This window comes from Canis lupus, chromosome 20, assembly GCF_011100685.1.
Source record: "Canis lupus familiaris isolate Mischka breed German Shepherd chromosome 20, alternate assembly UU_Cfam_GSD_1.0, whole genome shotgun sequence".
NCBI classification, from domain to species: Eukaryota; Metazoa; Chordata; class Mammalia; order Carnivora; family Canidae; genus Canis; species Canis lupus.
The window spans coordinates 52,671,974-52,690,947 of record NC_049241.1 but is presented as its reverse complement, the minus strand read 5'-3'; the positions used below and the strand labels follow the sequence as shown (position 1 = coordinate 52,690,947).

General features: G+C 56.3%; 1 protein-coding gene across 5 annotated transcripts in view; it reads right to left on the bottom strand.

Annotated features, from left to right (window-relative positions):
- Positions 1 to 283: 283 nt before the first annotated feature.
- The window catches only part of ARHGEF18 (Rho/Rac guanine nucleotide exchange factor 18), an 85,934-nt gene continuing 67,243 nt past the window's right edge, over positions 284 to 18,974 (bottom strand). For all 5 annotated transcript variants that reach the window (XM_038567395.1, XM_038567394.1, XM_038567396.1 and 2 more), the window contains 16 exons: positions 17,185 to 17,435; positions 16,304 to 16,429; positions 14,406 to 14,523; positions 13,281 to 13,529; positions 11,629 to 11,705; positions 10,270 to 10,448; positions 9,533 to 9,624; positions 7,407 to 7,589; positions 6,035 to 6,172; positions 5,549 to 5,670; positions 4,770 to 4,826; positions 4,629 to 4,676; positions 4,050 to 4,520; positions 3,401 to 3,734; positions 2,474 to 2,599; positions 284 to 2,398 (listed from right to left, as the gene is read on the bottom strand). In XM_038567395.1, coding sequence (XP_038423323.1) covers positions 2,250 to 2,398; positions 2,474 to 2,599; positions 3,401 to 3,734; positions 4,050 to 4,520; positions 4,629 to 4,676; positions 4,770 to 4,826; positions 5,549 to 5,670; positions 6,035 to 6,172; positions 7,407 to 7,589; positions 9,533 to 9,624; positions 10,270 to 10,448; positions 11,629 to 11,705; positions 13,281 to 13,529; positions 14,406 to 14,523; positions 16,304 to 16,429; positions 17,185 to 17,435 — 2,720 coding nt within the window. In that variant the 3' untranslated portion in view covers positions 284 to 2,249. The remainder of the gene's footprint in view (positions 2,399 to 2,473; positions 2,600 to 3,400; positions 3,735 to 4,049; positions 4,521 to 4,628; positions 4,677 to 4,769; positions 4,827 to 5,548; positions 5,671 to 6,034; positions 6,173 to 7,406; positions 7,590 to 9,532; positions 9,625 to 10,269; positions 10,449 to 11,628; positions 11,706 to 13,280; positions 13,530 to 14,405; positions 14,524 to 16,303; positions 16,430 to 17,184; positions 17,436 to 18,974) is intronic.

The following is an 18,974-nucleotide window of genomic DNA, read 5'->3' as shown; positions in this document are numbered from 1 at the left end:
CCAGCAGGAACAGGGGCACCATGCGGCTTGCCCAGGTGCCCCAGAGTCCCCACCCCAGCTGTGGGGCCGGGACAGCTGACGGGCTCCCTGCCTGGCTACGATGAGGGGAGTGTGTGGGGCCCCGGGCACGGGGTCCAGGCCTCCCCAAGGTCCTCCTGCAGCAGAGGCTGAGGGCTGCCTCGCCCCGTGGAGTCTCCACTGTATCCCACCCTTACAGCACTGAGGTTTGGGTAGATGATCCTAAAACAAAACCCCGGACCCCTAAGTGAACACTCCCATCGGCTCATCTTCGACGTTTTTATTGCTGAAATCAGATCTTAAGTTCTAAGGCGGTTCTGAAAGACCCCACGGCAAGGAAATGCTGCAATCATCGTAAAAATAATTGTCGGGTGGACTAAGATTATGGTCACAATTAAAGACGTGCACAGGTTCCACAGAAATAGGATTATCTGCTCAACCACCAACCAGACAAATAAAATTGGGCTCTACTCAGGAGTGACCTCGCACGGGCGAGAGATGGGTCAACACGGCCGCGCTGCGGGGCCCCGAGTGGGACGCCCCCATTCCTGCCACATGGCCAAGCAGAAATTCCTCGGACTCGCAATCGTCTGGGGAATCGTGGCGTCTCGGAGGGTCAGACTGGAGCCCGCAGACAGGGGCGCGTGGCGGTGAAATCACCCGGCACGAGGGCCCAGGAATGTTCTCTTCACAACAGGACAGGAACTTAATGTCCACTTTGCTAAAGTGCTCGGATACGTGCCGGTACAAAAACACAAACACTGATTCTAGACATGGCACAGATGAGCTCTGACGCATCACAGGACCGAGGGGGGACACCTCTCCTGGCTCCCCGAGGATGCGTGGATGCCGCAGCCCCCCAGGACAGAGCGGAGGGCAGGGGAGGGGAGGGGCCGGGCTTGGGAAGCTTCCGAACTGCTTTCAGTTCCTTGTGGCCGATGCCCCTGGCCCTGGTCAGCGAGGGCCCCCAGTCCTCCCACCAACGCTTTGGGATGGACTGGGCTCTGGGCTCAGCGGGGGAGCCTGGGGTGCAAAGGCTGGAGTATCCCCACTCCCCCGCCCCGCCCCGCCCCGCGCTGGAGTGCCTCCAGAGCTGAGGCGTGGATCTGACCCATCGGCCGGCTCTAGACACCCGACACAGTCCCCAACACCCAGAGCTGTGCGGCTGCACCGGCGGCCCCTGGCCCTCGAGGGGACGCTGACAGTAAGCTAGCGTCGCTCACTGGACACGAGGCACCCACAGCCATCGGAGGCCTCCAGGCCATCTGTGACCCCTCGGGCATCTCCCTCTTATCAGCCACAACATGGTGGCTCCACCGCTCTGCTCCTCGACCCAGCACCAGACCATCCAGGAGGGACACCTGCCCTGGGGACCTCCTCCCTGCAGCCCCAGGAAAATCAGCCCATCTCATGGGGGCTGAGGACCCTCTGCCTCAGGCCGGGACCCTCAGGTGCGTGCTGGCCCTGCCTAACGCTCTTGAACCCCACAGAATCATGCCAACGTGGTGAGGTGCCTTTGGAAAGCACCAAGTTTGGCAACAGCAGGTTTCACAAACCTCTGTCACAATAAAATGGGTTAGGGTCTGTCCCTTCCAGAACCCACAGAACCTGTCTACTGTGCCACTGGCCGTCCTCTTCATACGCCCCGCCCCATGGCCTCGTGTTCCCAGGCGGGTCGTGTGCCACCGCTTCTCTGAGCTCATGCCCTGGCCGTGAGGTTCAGGCGGACACAGGTGAGTCTGCTTTGGAAGCGGATTCTGCTGACACCACCCAGCCCCTTCTGGGGCCCTAATGACATGCTCCAGCGGCCCCGGGTGGCTCTGGAGCCTGGCCCAGGGCCAGGACCTCCTCCTCAGACTGGGGTCTGGCCGGTCATCAGGCCACTTGCGGAGACACCACTGTCTGTCACTACCTTGGAAAACGGATGGAGTCCATCTCTCCCTACCCACACGGGTGCTACGACCAGACACAGCTCCTTGGGTTAGCTCTGGTTCAACCTTCCATTAAAAACTTTCGTTTTTGTGTTAAAAAAAAAAAAAGAGGCTTAGAAAGTTACCCAGGCACCACTGCTAATCCTACAGAAAGAGCCTCGAGACGACGGGCCAGCCCTGGCCCTGGCCTTGGCCCCAGCCAGGCGGTCGGTGGTGGTGGTTTGCTCGGGATGAGAGGGACAACTGGGCTGTGCCCAGAGAGCAGTACAGGGAGGGGTCTGTCCTTTGAGCCACACCCCTCTAGAAGAAGATGACGTCTTCCTTGCTGCTTTCTTCCTTGCTGAGCGGGGTGGTGGGCAGTGGCAAGGGGGAGGGGGGCACAGGGCCCCCCCCAGGCTTGAGGGAGCAGCCCTCGGCGGGGACGTCGGGTGGGGCTGGGCAGCAGGGGTCTGGAAGAGAGAGTTGTGGTTGTCAGCAGCCGCCGGGCACCACAGGGTCCCTGCTGCCCGGGGGGCTGCGCTCACCTGGGGGGGCCACACTGCTGTGGCTGCTGAGCAGGACGGGGCTCAGTGAGCGGCGGTTCCGAGACGCGTTCTCGTCCTTGCCCATGAGCTTGCTGAGAAGCAGCTGCTGCTTCAGGTCAAACGAGGCTGAGGGAGGGAGGGCCGGCCTGGGGTGGCTGCTCTTGTTTGGGGTGCATGAGCAGCCCCCATTTTGGCCAGGGGCTTCCCCCCGCCACCCCTTGACACTTCCCACAAGCACCCATGCCAGGGGACACACACCCACTCAGACGTGACGCCCCAGAGACGATGACACCAGACCAGAGCCCCGCCCCCGCCCCCTGATCCTCGATCCTCGAAGTCCTGGTGGTCCTGGGACACAAGCCCAGCTCCTCAGGGAACATTCCAGGGCTGGCTCCCCTCACCCAGAGCCCGCATCCTGGCAGCATGTGAGGAAGCCCTCTCACCGCAGGGTGCTCTACGCAAGGGTCTCAGTGTCCCCTCTGTGGACCGAGGACACGGTAGAGACCTGGGTGCTAGAATCGGCACGGGGGGCGAGGTCAATGGGGAGCGTTACTGGTTGCCTCGGCTGTCCCTGAGGAATCCAGGCTGCTCTTTCTGAACTGCCAAGATGTTCCCTTGCCCCCAATCCCCGTTTGGGAGCCAAGGAAGGAACAAGACCTGGAATCTGACTTTTTAATTTTCCTGCTTGGATGAGAGCCATGCACATGGGGAGAGGCCTGGCCTCTGCCACGGAGCCCAGCGTTCCCAGCCGTGCCTCCCAGTTTCCTCCTGTCGCCCCCTCCAGAGGGTGGTCCTGCGGTCCCATTTTGATTTCCTCACAGAAAGCCGCTTTGGTTTCACAAACTGCCCATGAGGCCCAGTGAGTCCAGGGCCGTAGGGACTGGCTGGCAGACACCTGAGGCTCCCCACCTTGGGCAGGGTGCTCACCTGAGCTGTCTGAGCGCTGGGAGCCCCTGCTCTTGCCGCCCTTGTCCTTGCCGCCCTTGGTGGACGCCGCCAGCTTGGTGGGGATCTGCTGCTGCACGGCCGCCTGCCTCTGGATCTGGTTGGTGGTGCTGAGCAGCTGGATGGGCACGTCGCTCTTGGCTGGCCGGCTCTCTGTCGGGGCGCTGTCCCGGCGGGCCACCTCAGGGCGCTCCGTGAACTCGGGGCCCGAGCCGGACAGCAGCACGCTCACCCGGGGCCCTGGCGCCTTGGCGAGGGTGGTGGGCCCTTCCAGCCCTTCCCCATTGAAGCTGGGAGTGTGGCTTGGGGGTTGGGCCTGGAAGAGCAACAGGTGACACATCCCTTGAAGTCACTGTCCTCCGATCTGCACGGTGCCCAGCACCCCACCCCCCCAACTGCGTCGACCCCCTCCTCTCTCTGGGGACTCGTGCGACCTAACCTCTTGGCTGGGAGGTTCTGTTTGGGGGTAGAGTGGAGCTGGGCCCATGCAGTTGCCACTGACCGCGGACATGCACACCACAGTCACACTCAGGCATGTGCACGTCACGTACACCAGCACAGGCCCAGCCCACGCTCCACGCAGCCACACGTGCGTACTCGCCCCCATGGTGGGCGCCGGGCCAGGCCTCACCTCTGCCAGCGAGTCGGGTGGCAGGGCCCCGGGCACCGTGTTCTGCTTCTTGAGGCGCCGCTGCTGCTCCAGCTGCTCGCGCTCGCGCTCCACGGCGCGCTGGGCCTCCCGCAGCCGCTCCAGGTCGTGCTGGTAGGCCCGGCGCTGCTGCTCCAGCTTCTCGCGCTCCTGGCTGAGCTGCTCCTGCAGCTGCAGTGACTCATTCTCGCGCCGCTGCAGCCGGGCAGCGGCCAGGTCCAGCTCCTGCTGCTGGCGCTCCCGCTCCCGCTCCCAGCGCTGCTGCTCCAGCCGCAGGCGGCCCTGCTGCTTCTGCACGCCGGCCAGCTCCTCCCGCTGCTTCTCGAAGTTGCGCTGACGCTCCTGCTCCAGCAGCATGTTCCCGCGCGTGGACTGCAGCCGGAGCTGCTTCTCACGCTCCTGGATGGAGGCCCTCTGCATCTCCACGTAGCTGTCCTGCTGGGCGATGACTGCCTGCAAGTGGAGAGGGTGGGGCAGGGGCCTATTTTAGGACGAGGCTTGCCCTTCCCCAGATCTCAACCTCAAGCGAGAAAAGAAGGGTATGGTCGCAGGCTCCCGTACCTGGAGGCTGAGGAGCAGCTGGGACAGGGTCTGGATCCGCTGGACGAGCTGTGGAGAGGGATAGAGATGCTGGCTCCTGGCGCACAACAGTGAGGGGTGTGCATACCGGCCCCTGGGGAGATGCACAAGCCCCGAGCCTACCTCCAACTCCAGGACAGCAGGCAGATGAGGGCCGCACTCCGCACCCGGCACCGGGCCCTGTAGAGAAAACAGCGTCAAACACAAAGAGCTAAGGACCTGCTTATTATCAACAAGACACCCCCTCTGGCCACCGAGTCCTGCCTGGTCGTTTGACTTGGATGACTCTTGCTGTATGGAAAACAAGGGTACCGGAAGCCTTCCAGGAGGTGGGAAGGCAGTTGTTCTGGGCTCACCGTGGGGAGGCTGGGAGGTCAGACCACAGCTCTCAGGGGGTGAAGCTTGTGCGCAGGCTCAGGGGAGACAATGGGCAGCAGGAGTGGGCCTCACACTCACAGCCCCTAGCCTGACCTCTGCTCTGGCCCTAGCGCCTAGTAAGGGTGGGCCCCCGGAGTGGAACTGGAGGGAGCCACCAGGCGCTTCAGCATCGTGGGCGTGAGGACACACGTGCAGGCTCCGTGCTCACGGTCCCCAAAGTGCCCCTTGACTGCTGAAGCAGCCATAGCTACTGCCCAGGTCTGGCCCCTGCCTCACCTCCCTCCTGGGTACCACGTACCATTCCCAGGGACCGTGGGAGGGAACGTGGAGGTCCACCCGCCCACATGTGCATCTGGGCGGAGATGCTTTCATGGCACAGTGGAACGGCACTTGTCGCTATGCGTCTGGAGACGGCAAAACTAGACAGCCCCAAACCAAGGCTGTTCACATTTGCCAATGCTTTTATAAAAGGGGCCGGGCTGACTCTGTGCTTGGCTAAGGAATATCCCAAGGAAGCAACGTACTGCAGGTGGGGCCTCCTCAGAGGCCCCCAAGGTGTTGCTGGGCTTCAAGTCTGGGCTGCTCACTGGGCCTTGCCAGTCTCGGGGGCTGGGGTCGCTGCTGCAGGTCTTCTTCAAAATGCCATCTGAAAAGCCCAATCAGGCATGTGAGGATGCTGCACATCCCACTGGGGTCCAGACCAGGCCCCCCAAACCCGTCTGCTCCCCTGGGACCTGCGCCACAATGGTGGCATCTGAGACACAGAGACCAGCAGGAGACGGAGGGGCTGGTCTGTGTGATGCCGTCAGAGCACGACTGACAGTACCCTGAAGATTCCAGAACTTGACTAGAGAGTTAATACTTGTTGAGGGGAAGCAGTAGCAGAGACGCCCAGCAGCAAAGCCTTGGCTCTGCAAAGGGAGTGTTCCAAGAAACTGCACAACCTCTTGCTGCTGCTCATCTTCTGGAGGGGCCCCGAGAAGCCCCAGGTAGATTATGGCACCACTCACTCTTGCTGGGGCTGCTCACTGTGTCATAGCCCCCAAAGGTCTCTGCCCTGCGGGGCAGGCCTGAGGAACCTCCGGCGTCTTCCGCCTGGCCATTGGCGCTGCCCAGCTGCCTGCAGATCAGGGTCTGGATGTCCTCGACTGTGGAAGGAGATGGGAGGAACTGAGTTACCCCATGGAGCCAGGGCATGGGTGTCAGGTGTGGGAGGCATGAGGCCCTAGGCCTGAGAAGCCTATAGGGCGCTGGTCATGGTCTTCTAATTACCTGACATATGACTTCAGCCCCCTGACCTGTGCATTCCCTTATTTCAGGTCCTGCAACCAGGACATGCCAACTGTGTCTGCAGGAGAGGCTGGCCGGTGGGGCAGCAGGAGGGAGGGGCAAGGGATGCGTGGGGCCTAGTGAAGAACTCAGGTGTGTGCTTGTGTGTCGACAGTCATGCAGACAGTTGGTTGGAGGCTACGGGACAGTGGCCTTTGAGGGCAGGACAGGTCACACAAAGTGTGTTTGGAGGTGGGGAGAATATTTCAAGCCAAGGTGCAGGAAACGAGAGGGCCCTTGGAGGGGGGGGAGGCTGAGAACAATAGCCACTTAAGAAATGTGAGGAAGAAGGTCAGTTTGGCTGGAGGAAAGGAGACCGCAGGAGCAGAGTCCATAAGGAGCCCCTCTGATCTGTGTTCCCTGACGCTGAAAGAAAGGTCTGGAGGGCAGCAGCTGTCTCTCTTGTTTGCCACTGAGAGTGGTGCCAACCGTCCTGCTGGACCCAATGAGTACTGGCTGCCTGGCTGCCTGGCCTGACACCCACTGGGCCTCACGTGGGGCTGGCTCAGCAGCTGTGTGGGGGCCACTAGGGGCTCCCAGGGGCTCCACGAAGCAGGCAGGCAGGCAGGCAGGCCATGGACTCATCGGCGCCCTCCTGTGGCTGCTGTGCTCAGGAGCCTCTTTCAGCTGGGTATGGGCAGCCCTCTGAAATGACCCCTAAATGTGGATGTGTGCTTATTTCTGGGGATGTCACCAGGGAACCACTTCTCAGAAAGGAGAACCTCCTGAGTGTGGGGAACCTGTCTTGGTTGACTTCAGATCCCAGGGGCCTAGCACCGTGCTGCCTCACATGTAGGGAACTCCCTGGAGAAGGTGGTTTAAGTCGGTGGCGGGGGCTGGTGGTGTCTAAAGACCTTCTGGCAATAGCTGATGCCAGGGGGTGGGGTGTCAGTGCTGCTCCTGGAAGCACGCCTGCCCAATCAGCCAGGAGCGCATCCCAGACAAGGTGGCAAGTTGGCCACACCAGGTCTTATATTGTCCTGGAACAGCCCCCCACCTACCAGGACCCCCGTGGCCAGCGCCCAGTGAGGGCCCCCAGGTGTGGCTCCTTACTCTCACTCATGGCTGATTTGAGGATCTGTTCTCCTTGCATGGTCTCGGAGGGATCCCCTCCTCGGAAGAGGAGTCGTGACTGTGCAACGTCTTCCAGTCCACTCATCTCCGCCATCTCCAGGTAGATCTGCTGCTTCTCGCCAAGGCTCTGTGCAATCTGCTGGTCTTTCACATTCAATCGCTCTGCAAAGTGATGGGAGGCAAGGGTTGGCTCCCACCCGCAGCCCACCCTTAGTCCGACATCCTGTAGGGCAGGTGAGGGCATGGCCCTGTCTTCTGATGGTTCGCCCCGATTATAAAAACCAAACACCACGGGGTATGTGCCAAGGATCAGAACAGGCCAGTCTATTAGTTTGGGCCAAAGCGAGAATCTTTTAAGACTTCATCATCTTATCCTTCACGCATTTGGGCCAAACCTCTACAAATCTCTGGTTTTATGCTTTTTTGTCGTTACTGCTGCTGCAACAGCAACTTTCTCACTGTTGGATGCCCATGTATACACATCACATTTGGCTGGATTACTGGGTGCCCTCACAGGTTCCAAAAGTTTTCTAGTTGATTCTATCAGATTTTCTAGGTAAATAATCATGTCACATGCAAAACACAATTCAGTCCCTTCCCTTCCAATCATGACCTTACTTCTGTTTCTCTCCTCATCACCCTGGAGGAACGCACGGGGTGCAGGTGATCATTGTGGGAGGGGGTGGCCCGGCTCGGCTCCTGATTTTAGTGAGCATCCCTAATGGTCCGGTGTGAAGGATGAGATCAACTTTTGATCCAAGATGGGAAAGGCGATCTCCATAAAGAAGATTCTATTTCTAATGCAGTAAGGATCTTGTCAGGAATGAGCGAGGGATAGATACTGTGGGGGACTGTGGCATCCAAGGAGACGTGTCTACACAGGGCATGTGTTTTAATACCACCCGGCAGGAAAAAGAGTCTGAATGAACATTGCTTTGGCACTGTGCTTCCAGGGTCAGTGGGATGTCAATCCTCCTCGCCTTTCTTTTGGATGTTTCTATTACTGAATGAATACCTTCAAACATACACCTCTCCCCACAAAGAGAAATAAAACTTATACTACCTAGTTTTATGTAACTTACTGCCTAAATGCTACCTAATTTAAAAATAAATGACTGAGGTATAGTGAGGGAGACGAGGGAGGCTGACTGAGACCAGAGTACCAGGGATTGTTCTTGGCAATGACCTCACTGAAATCTCACAGGAATCTGTTAGAACCGAGGAGGAGAGTGGATAAACACATGTGGTGCATCTTACAATGGAACCGTTTCCAGCCTTAAAAAGGAAGGAAACTGACACACACTGCAACGTGGCTGAACCCTGAAATCTTGAAACATCATGCACAGCGAAGTCAGACACAAAAGGAGAAATATCGCAAGACTCCCATTTATACAAGATCCCTAGAATAGGCAAATTCATAGCAACAGTAGAACAGAGGTGACCAGGGCTAAGGGAGGAAGGACCAGGCAGGGACAGCTAATGAGGGTGCAGATGCATTTTGGAGGGATGAAAATGGTCTAAAATTGTGATGGTTGCCCCAATCTCATGACAGATACTAAAAGCCACCGCATGGTACTCTTTTAATGGATGAACTGCAGAGTGTCTGAATTCTATCTCAATAAGGTAGTTAAAAAAAAAAAAACTTAAAACAGGGAGGAGGAAGCTGAGGTGCCCAGCCACAAAGCCAGGGCTGGTCTGGGTCTGCCAGGCTCTAGAAGGAGGCTGTGGGGTCCTGTGCTATTCTGCCTCCCCTTGGGGTTTTTATGTATGTGACCTGGGACGCCCAGAGTGGGATCTTTCTTGAACAGGGACCCAGGGAGGGGCAGGGTGTGGGGCAAAGCCAGAGTATCTGGAGATGGCTCAGGGGCCCTGAGGGCCACCCCCTCCAGAAGATCACTAGCTCATGACAAAGCCTCACTGCCAGGGCCCCCAGCAAAACACCTGGTGGCTTGGGTGGGGATCTGCTCTGTGGTCAATCCCAATGGGGCAGGACAGAGATGCTGCTGGTGGTCCCAGGGCCTGTTGCACAAGGAGGGTGCCATGCACTCTTCTCACCATATGCAGGACATGTGGTGGGCATGGAGGTCCAGGCGGACTCCCCTTACCTTGGAAGTCCCTCAGTCTCAGGGCGCGAGCCTCCAGACCCTTCTTCTCCTCTTCGGCCTCGCTGAAGGGCCCCTCCTCCTCGTCCGGACAACTGTGGGGAGAGGGGGCAAATGGGCAATAATGCTTCTCAGGCAGGCTGGCCTCTGTGACGGGCGCTGACAGCTGTCTGCAGAACCAGCTGCTCAGAGCATCTCATCCTGGGGGTGACAGCTTGTTAATGGTGCAGGAGAAAAGAGGGAAAAGAGGAAGGCAGCCATTGGCATCTATCCTGTCTCCAAGCGTCCACAGGCTTACATGCCTGGCCACGATGTAGGGGAGGAGACTGAGGATGGCTCATTTCCTAGGGCACCTGCAGAACTGAAACAGTATTGAGGGAGCTCTGGGCAGGCTGCGGCTTCAGGAAGCCAGTAGGCATAAAGAGAGGGAGCAGCAGGCTGACTGGGCATGAGGCCTGGACCACTTTCCCCTGTCAGGTGGACCAGACGCCAGGCATCATGCAGAACCAGGGGTTGGGGCCCGTAGAGGGTCCCCTGGCCTGAGGAGGAAAGACAGGATGCCACAACCTGCTCCAACCAGGGCGTCGGGCCCCTGTGTCAGGTGTCACTTTCTGAACCCCCCACCTGAGACCTCCAGCACTTTCTCAGGTACTTCAAGGTCACAGCTGATTCTGCCAACTGTCAAAGGTAAGGGCAGGATGGCTGGCAGGGAAGGGAATGCACATACGGGCTCTTCTCACCTCTCAACAGCCCTTCTGATGTGGGCCATCCAAGTGTTCCTCTCCTCTTTGGAGCTGGTGTAGATCTCGTACATCTCCGGGCCTTGCAGGGAGGCGCTGATCAGAAACATGGCTTTCTCCTCGTTGGCCACTTCCCTCACGATGAGCTTTTGTAACGAGATGACCGGGCGCTTCGAGTCCTGTGTGGTGAGGAGGACACCTTTCACCCTGCTGCATCTGAGCAGCTGGGGAACCGAGAACCTGAGGGGAAGGAGGTGGGGGGTGGGGGCACGTCCGTGTCCTACTTGTTTTCAAATAATTCAGAGCAGAGATATTTGCCACCTGGCGGGGGAAAAGACACTTTTGTGGTGATATCCTCATATACTTTTTTTTTTTTTTTTTTTTTTTTTTTTTTTTTTTTTTTTTTTTAATTTTTTTTTTATTTATTTATGATAGTCACAGAGAGAGAGAGAGAGAGAGGCAGAGACACAGACAGAGGGAGAAGCAGGCTCCATGCACTGGGAGCCTGATGTGGGATTCGATCCCGGGTCTCCAGGATCGCGCCCTGGGCCAAAGGCAGGCGCCAAACCGCTGCGCCACCCAGGGATCCCCTATATCCTCATATACTTTTAATAGGATTGCTTACCATGATTAAAAACTAGTTTTATAATCAGTAATGCGTGCCACTGTACTAAACTCGGAAGGTCTAGGGTAGGTAGTATATAATCACAGATAAATCTTCCTACTGACTCTGTGCCCCAAACAGCCAGAGCCAAGCAGTATTCCCACTCTGCTGTGATCCTACGAGAGATGATGCTCTGACAGCCCAGTAACATGGACGCTAAGTGCCTGTGATGGGCTCACTGTGTCCTTATGTTAAAGCTCTAACCCTCCTGGCACCTCAAAATGTGATTACTTAAAGATGGGGCCTTTACAGAGGTGATTAAGGTAAAATGAAGTCATTAGGGCGTAAGGGTGATCCAGGATGACTGATATCCGACTCCGGAGGGGAGACAGGACATAGAGTCAGCTGGAGTCCCTGAGAGAGGAAGAGCTGCAGAAACATGAAGGCAAAGACAGGACAGGATGTTTGCACAAGCCCCTGAAGCCAGCCTCCCTAGGCATCCAGACAGGAAAATTCTATTCCTGCCTTGTCTGGAACCTTCTGGCCCCTGGGAGGACCTGGGATGGTGGGTTAAGACACAGATGTGCTTTTCCAGCCACTGTGGTCTCTAATGGCTTGCCTGTCTTGCTGTGGAGGTGCCCCCCACCCCCAGTCGCCCCTCCACTTGGCCGCCTTCTGTGAGGGTAGCTTTACAATCAGCCCCTAAGGTCTCTACGGTGGGCGGGACCCTTCGTCTGCAGAGACAGGATACATACCACAGACGCAAAGACATATTTCTGATCCTTTTCTTGTAGCAGCAAAAGCACATCGGTCAACAGGACAGCAAGAACATCTAATGAGAAAGCACAGAAGGAAACGTCTCATGGGGTGGCAGGGCCACACGGGTCCTGCCAGGCGGCCATGGACACGTCCCGGAAAGGCTTCAGCCCTGGGGGGTGCAGTCCTGGCGACTCAGCCCACCCCCTCGATGCTCCTGCGGGCGCCTGCGGGTTTCTGTCTACCTCACTACTTTCTATCACTGCCTGCGTTTCAACATTTAGCACAAATCAAAGGCTGGAGTCTCGTCTTGCAGGTTCCTGCGCTGCTGCCGGGCCATGGTACCTGCAGGTGTGGTCTTTGAGATTCTGTTGCTGATTTCTCAAATGACAATTGCCCCCCTGTTCTTCTGGTTCTCAGGTCAGCTGGGGCCTGAGCCACCAGCTGCGAGCCTCATCCCTGCAGGAGCTCTCACAGCAGAGCTTTGGCACACAAGTGCAAATCCTAAACTGAACGTCCTACCGGAGCACCTGCATCTGGGCAAGCGTAAGCCTCACCCCTCTCTCCAGAGTGGCCTCTGCCGCCAGTACCCAGAACAGATAGCCTCTCCCTACGTAGTTCCCTTGACTGTGGCCTGCTGGCTCCCTCTGAAGCATCCTGCACCTTTCCCTAATTGCTATTTGTTTCCTTATTTTCTCTCTTTCTGCCCACTGACTGGAACCCCCCTGAGGGGAGGGGTCTCCCACCACCCACCTCAGTGTCCAGCACACAGGAGGCGCTAAATCGTCTGCTGGGATGCTTGCCTGTGCAAAGTACGGACAAACATATATATGGTCACTGGCCATCTCAAGTGCTCCCCTAAAGATCTTTATTTATTTATTTTTTTAAAAGTTTTTATTTATTTATTCATGAGAGACACACAGAGAGAGGCAGAGACACAGGCAGAGAAGCAGGCTCCTCACAGGGATCCTGATGTGGGACTCGATCCCTAAACTGGGATCATAACCTGAGCCAAAGGCAGATGCTTAACCACTGAGCCACCCAGGCGCCCTCCCTTAAAGATCTTTAAAGATGCTGATGTCAACGGCCAGGTCAGGATGTTTCTAGAAGTTCATGAAATGAGCCAGGAAGCTCAGGGTTGAGTCCCGAGTGCTCTCTGGTCTGGAAGTAGACCGTGGATTTTGGAGGTGGGCCTCAAAGGGCCCCCTGAGCAGTGAGTGGGATGCTTGGGGACACAGAGGCCAGCAGTCTGAGTGGTGTGTCTACCACACTGGGGCCCTTCAGCGGCTGCTTGTTTAGAATTTTGAGGCTTCTGACAAACCTGGGGTGTCCTGATGCCTCAGGTTTCTTCAAGGGCTCAGGGTGCTCTCTGGATCTAGCGGCCCTCCTGGTGGGTACCTCAAAGCCCTGAGGACAGGAGTGCTGGTACGACTATCTCAATCTCATCCTTACCACACCCCTGGCTGCCCGTCTCATTCTGACTCGGAGCACAACCCCCTTGGGCCCCGGAGCAGCCAGGTTGCTGTGGCTGTGTCAGCTGGTGCCCCCCACCCCCCGCCCCAGTCCAGAATGGTGCCACTAATCTGAGAGGGCTTACATGTAGGGGAGGAGTCTGAGGACCCCCCTGCAGAGGCTAGGGACAGGGCTTTACCTTTCAAGCGTCCCGACGTGGTCTTCCAGCACAGCGTGCCCTCCAGATGAAGCTGCCGCTGCAGCATGTCCTCCTTACGGAAGGTCAGTCCGTTCTTGAGCTTGCTGGAGGACTTCAAGTCCATCTTCCCTGCGATCTCCCGGAGGCGCTGGCCTTTCTCACACTCGCTGACCTTGGCATCCACTCGGGAGATGATGTCCTTGATGAGGTTCAGGGCCTGGGTGAGGTCTCTATAGTCCTCTGTGCCAGCTGTCACACACAGCAGAGTTAGTGCCTTTGCTCCCTTTCACAGACACAGCAGACGTGGACACACACTCTGGGGTCTATGAGGTCTGTGCCCTGAAGCCAATGCTCAGAGGACCCTTCAAGAATCACCTTCTACCTTGGATCTCCTGAGATGTAAATGCCTCTCCAAACTAAAGGCAGCAGCTGGGCCTTCGGTTTTTGCCAAGATGGAGCTTCCACTGGATGCAGAAGCTAAGGTGCAATTGAAGGGACACACATGGCCCCGCATAGCCCTGGGGCCATTCCTTGGTAAAGGGACTAGGCCTGCCAGCTCTCCATAAAAGACTCCCTCCTCCTCCTGCCATTACCAAGAGCTGGCTCCTCTCAACTCAAGAGTGTGGCTTCCATACAGGAGAATTTGCTCATTCTCCCAGGGCCCAAATCTCCGGGAGCTGGGGGAGGTGTGGGCAGGTGTGGTCAGGGCCTGGCCTCTGAGAACTCTAGGCTGGGCTGGGCTGGGCTGCCCTCTTTCCTCTGCCCCCAACCCCCCAGGTTCCAGACATGAAGGCCATCACTGTACTTGTCTGGATCAAAATTCATTTACTCTCTAGATAATGACCCAGGGCCTCTTTCGGCTCAGCCTGGGCCAGGGGCTGCAGGGTAAAGTGGGCAAATAAGACCTGGCACCCCATCTTTCTTGGTCAGAAACCCCAGCACTCAGCACAGTGGATTCAGCATGAGGGGAGCTCAGTTAATGACTGCTGAGCTGCGATGAATCCAGACAAGCAGGGATGGAGCATAGAGGGGTGCTTATCCAATCCACTGCTAAAATGGGGCAGAAACACAGAGATCGCCCCTCAAAGCAGCAATGGGCAAAGGCAGGGAGGAGAGCTACTTTACCTTCTGTGTTCTGAATGATGCGCTCCACCAGCACGGGGTATTTGGTTATGCGCTGAGTGACCAGAAGGATACACTCCTGCACGCCAAGCCGCCTCACGATGGAAAAGTTGCCAATTTTCTATGAAATGGGAAACAAAATGCCCTGTTGGCATTCCCATCTCGTGCCAAATTGGCTGGGGCTTCTTCCTTTTTCAGCTCACCAGGACCTCTTCTCTTTGCTATTTCACTAAACACTTGAAAGTAGGCTCGCCTGCTGTATACAGAAAGGCCACAGAAACAAAGGCAGCCTCCCCTCTTGTAAAGAAGGGCCCCCCATAAAACCTGTTAAGAAGAAACCAGAACTGGGACGCCTGGGTGGCTCAGTGGTTGAGCATCTCCCTTCAGCCCAGGGCATGATCCTGGAGTCCCAGGATCGGGTCCCGCATTGGACTCCCTGCAGGGAGCCTGCTTCTCCCTCTGCCTGTGTCTCTGCCTCTCTCTGTGTGCGTATCATGAATACATAAATAAAATCTTAAAAAGAAAAAAAGAAGAAACCAGAGCCAGCCAGGGGGCGGTAGGGAATCACCCGGCAAGCTGTATGCAGTGGGCTCATGCACACACCCATGCGCGCCCCCATATCCGCACATGAAGGCCCTCACTGATGGCTGTCAGAACCCTCTGGAACTACATCAGGCCTGTGCCTCTGGGTCAGCCCCCTGCTGGCCCCTGCTGCACACCTCTGGCTGAGAACCCAAGAAGCAGTCATCCGAAGCCGTTTCCCGCCAGGGTGGAGAACGGTTTCTCCAGAACATTCCACACAGTCTGTTTCTCTGCCCCCTCTGTACTCATGCACTCCAGGAATGCCAGCAATTGTGAGAGCCACTTCTGAGCAGGCCCAGAAGGTGCTGTGGGATTTGTGAGCTTCCAGGGCCCACCCCCCAAACTGACCCTTTCTCTTTTATGTCTGTCCACTCCAACTGTAATGGAGCAGAATTTAAAAACCTGTCATTCTTAACTCCAGACCATTAGCTATCGGCTATCACTTCAAGATAAAGTCCCCAGGGACCAGGATGCCTGGATGGCTCAGTGGTGGACCGTCTGCCTTTAGCTCAGGGCGTGATCCCGGGGTCCTGGGATTGAGTCCCACATCAGGCTCCCCGCAGGGAGCCTGCTTCTCCCTCTGCCTATGTCTCTGCCTCTGTGTGTCTTTCTTGGATAAATAAAATCTTACCAAAAAATAAATAAATAAATAAAGTCCTTGGGGACCAAGCGAGCAGCAGGTGACAGAGCTGCTACAGGATGCGCACTGACAGCTAAGTGGCCTTCACCTTGGTGCATTTTCAAGGATGCAGGAGGTGAGGCCTTGCCCAACTTGGCAGACTCAGGCCGGATGCTGTGTTGTTAGTTCTGGGCTTTGAGCACCTGCACACCCTTAGGCAGGCGTGGGTCATTTCACAGGCCTCCCAGGACAAGTGGAGACCAGAGAGGAAAGGAGGCAAGGGAGGGACAGAGGTCTGGAGTAAGTTATGCCTGCATCAGCTGGAACATCTGAAGGCAGAGGGGTGGCTCTGGAGGGGCAGATCCTAGGGCAGGGCGGCCCCTTGAAATGACACCTGTGTCCCCTTGGTAGTCTCAGGAATGATGGTCAGCAGGTTCTGCAGTAGGGCCTGCTGGTATGGCCGAGGACAAAGCCCTAGGTGTGCTTTGCTTTATTTGACATCTGGACTTCACTGACGGGTTCTGAACCAGTTTGTAGGTAGTAAGGTAATAAAAACTTGAAACTCATTGACTTCTAACAGGTATCTTAGCATCTTAAGCTCTCCCAGAGTCTATAGTCCTGCAGGAAACAATCTATAGCAAAGAAGATCCATTTTTTAATTAAGAAAAAAAAAAAAAAATCCCCTTCCCCCTTTTTTTACCTTGATCAAGCTTTGAAATTTCTTGTTTTGCTGCAGCAGCAACTTGTAATGATTGACCGCCTCATTGTGGCCACTACAAAAGACACCATATTTTTCTTTCATTCTGTCCCCATTTTCGCCAGAGAACTGCAGAAAGACAACGGAGACATTACCAGAAGGGAGCAGGAAAACCTCCTGGGAGCGCTCTTGTCTGGCTCAGTGGACTCTACTAAATTACATCTCGAATTCACTTGTACCCCACTTTCTTGTCTAACACGTACTCAAGCAGGGGAATGCTTCAGTATGGGGGTGAGAAGGGGTGTCTCATCACAAGGTACCATAAGGCAATAACGGGCTTTACAATGTCACAGTGCCGTAAAACCTCTGAAATCCAAGAAGGAGGAATACATTTATGCCAGAGAACGTGAGAAACATTTTAAAAGCAAAAGGGGTCTTCTTCTAATGAACTCTAGTTAGAGGACTCAGGATGCCTAAAGCACTCCGCGGCCAGACAAGGAGGTACGCGTCCCTTCTGTCCACCTTGGCCTGGGCTCAGAGGTCAACTCAGAACTCAATTTGGGGTTGGCACCCTTTACCACAGAACTGCCTCTAACAGCCCAAAACATGGAGGTCAAAACCAGAAAAACACAAAACAAAAAAAACCCAGCCGAGTGACCAAAGAAAAAGCCCAGAATGCATCAGTGGACGGACGCTGTCTACACAAGTGCGTTTGGCACTTAGGCCTCTCTGTCTCCAGCAGCCACGTGCACACCTGTAAAGGCCCAGGACCACTGTCTTCTGCAGGCTCTCAATAAACAGAGGCCGCGTTCTTTGGACTGCTGGCTGGAACAGAGATGAGGCAGGGGCTCATCCAGGCCCTGTGCCTGTCCTGGTGTGCCCACCTGCTGCACCAGGAGGTCCCCGATTTTCTGGATGACGTAGTTGCGGTCGCTGCCCTCCTCCAGGGACTCCTGGCGTCGCTCCTTCAGCCGAGAGAGGAAGTGGCTGTGTATGTCGAGCAGCTCGTCCACACATGGGAAGAGGCGGCTGATGGCCTTGCTGCTGAACTGCAACTCCTCCTGCAGGGCCCTGGAGTAGACCTTCAGCATGATCTTGAGTGTCCGTACGTGGTGAGCCTCCGTCTGCACCAGCTCTGCAGGGACATGGACAAAAGGACTTACCACTCTAGGCCGGGCACCCTGGCTTTGCTCCTCCCACATCCCACAATGGCACTCGTGTGAACCACCTGCCTCCAGGTGCCTGGCTGCCTTCTCCCAGGTCTCCACTGAGGCCCTTCCCCTGGAGGTCTCACTGCCCAGCAGGGTGTGTGTGTGGGTGGGGTGGGGGGGCTAGTGTGGGGGACTCCCATCCCGTTCCCCACCCAGTGCTGCAGTGTAAGGAAGCAGCCCTTGCTGGAGTGACATCAAGAGAGGACTCAGGCTGTGTGCTGGGGCCTCCGATTCACAGGAGGATTTCAGGACCGAAGACGTTTCAAGGCTGAGTTAAGCAGGAAGACTGTTCTGATGTCAGTTAAGTGCTGATTTTGGCTCAGATTGTGATCATGGGGTCCTGGGATCGAGCCTCATGTCAGGCTCCCTGCTCAACGAGGAGTCTGCTTCTCCCTCTCCCCACTCGTGCTCTGTCTCTCTCAAATAAATAAATAAAGAAGAATGTTCTGGTGAACGCCATTCCTTGGGATGTGAAACTCACACACCTGGATATGCCAGTGACCAGACCTACACCATAACCCAAAAAAAAAAAAAACAGAATTTAAGTGAAGAATTTAATTCTCTGGTAAAAGGCAGAGAAATACCAGGTTTCGTGTTGGGAGTTTATCTGTTGTTCAAATCAAGGCCTGGAAGTTGTTAGAGACCAAACAAAGGTCAACAGAGCCGGCCCAGGGCTGCCAGCCGTGGGGCTGGATGCAGTCTGTGTTTACCCAGAGGGTGAGACAATGTGGCAAAGGGCTTCCTGGATGGAAACATCCAGACCAGTCTTCTCTGTCCCTCCCTACAGGATCTCTGCCTGTGGTCTGGAGCCCTGAAGTGAAGCATTTACAGGACTCTCCTCCTGCCCACACCTCAAGCTACATTGGCCTGGGCAGAAAGGTGAGGGTGTGGAGTGTGGAGGGACATGGGGGCCAGTGGACACCACTGTCACCAACCAACTGCACATGGCGGAAAGCGAAGACACACCTATGCCAGAACCTCCTCACGGAACACCAGTAAGGGACAGAGAATACCTCCTTGGGTGACACAACACTGTGAGTCTTGGGGATGATTCCCATGGAGGGAGAATCATGAGAACAAGTCAGGCTTTAGGGAGAGAAAGGCCTCAGATTCTAGTGCGGGTGTCTGGGGCCTTCATCATCCTGCTTATAGGGGGGTCCAGAGGCCTAGGGGGGACCTACGTGGGGCATCCAACATGACACCTGGCCTTGGGATGGGGTTCTGTTCCAAAAGCAATGGCCACAACCAGGTTTCCCAACAACCAGCAGGAAGGGGTGTCCACCCTGGAGCCAGTGCAATGTCACATACCTCCCAAACCCCCAGTCATAGCCACCCCAGCCTGTCTGTGGTCACCAGGGATGGTGGGGATGGGCCCGGGTAGGTCTTGTCTCTCAAGAGTCACCAGCAGGGTCAGGATGAGTCGGGACTGGGCATTTGGCCACTTTCATCCTCAGGGATGGTAC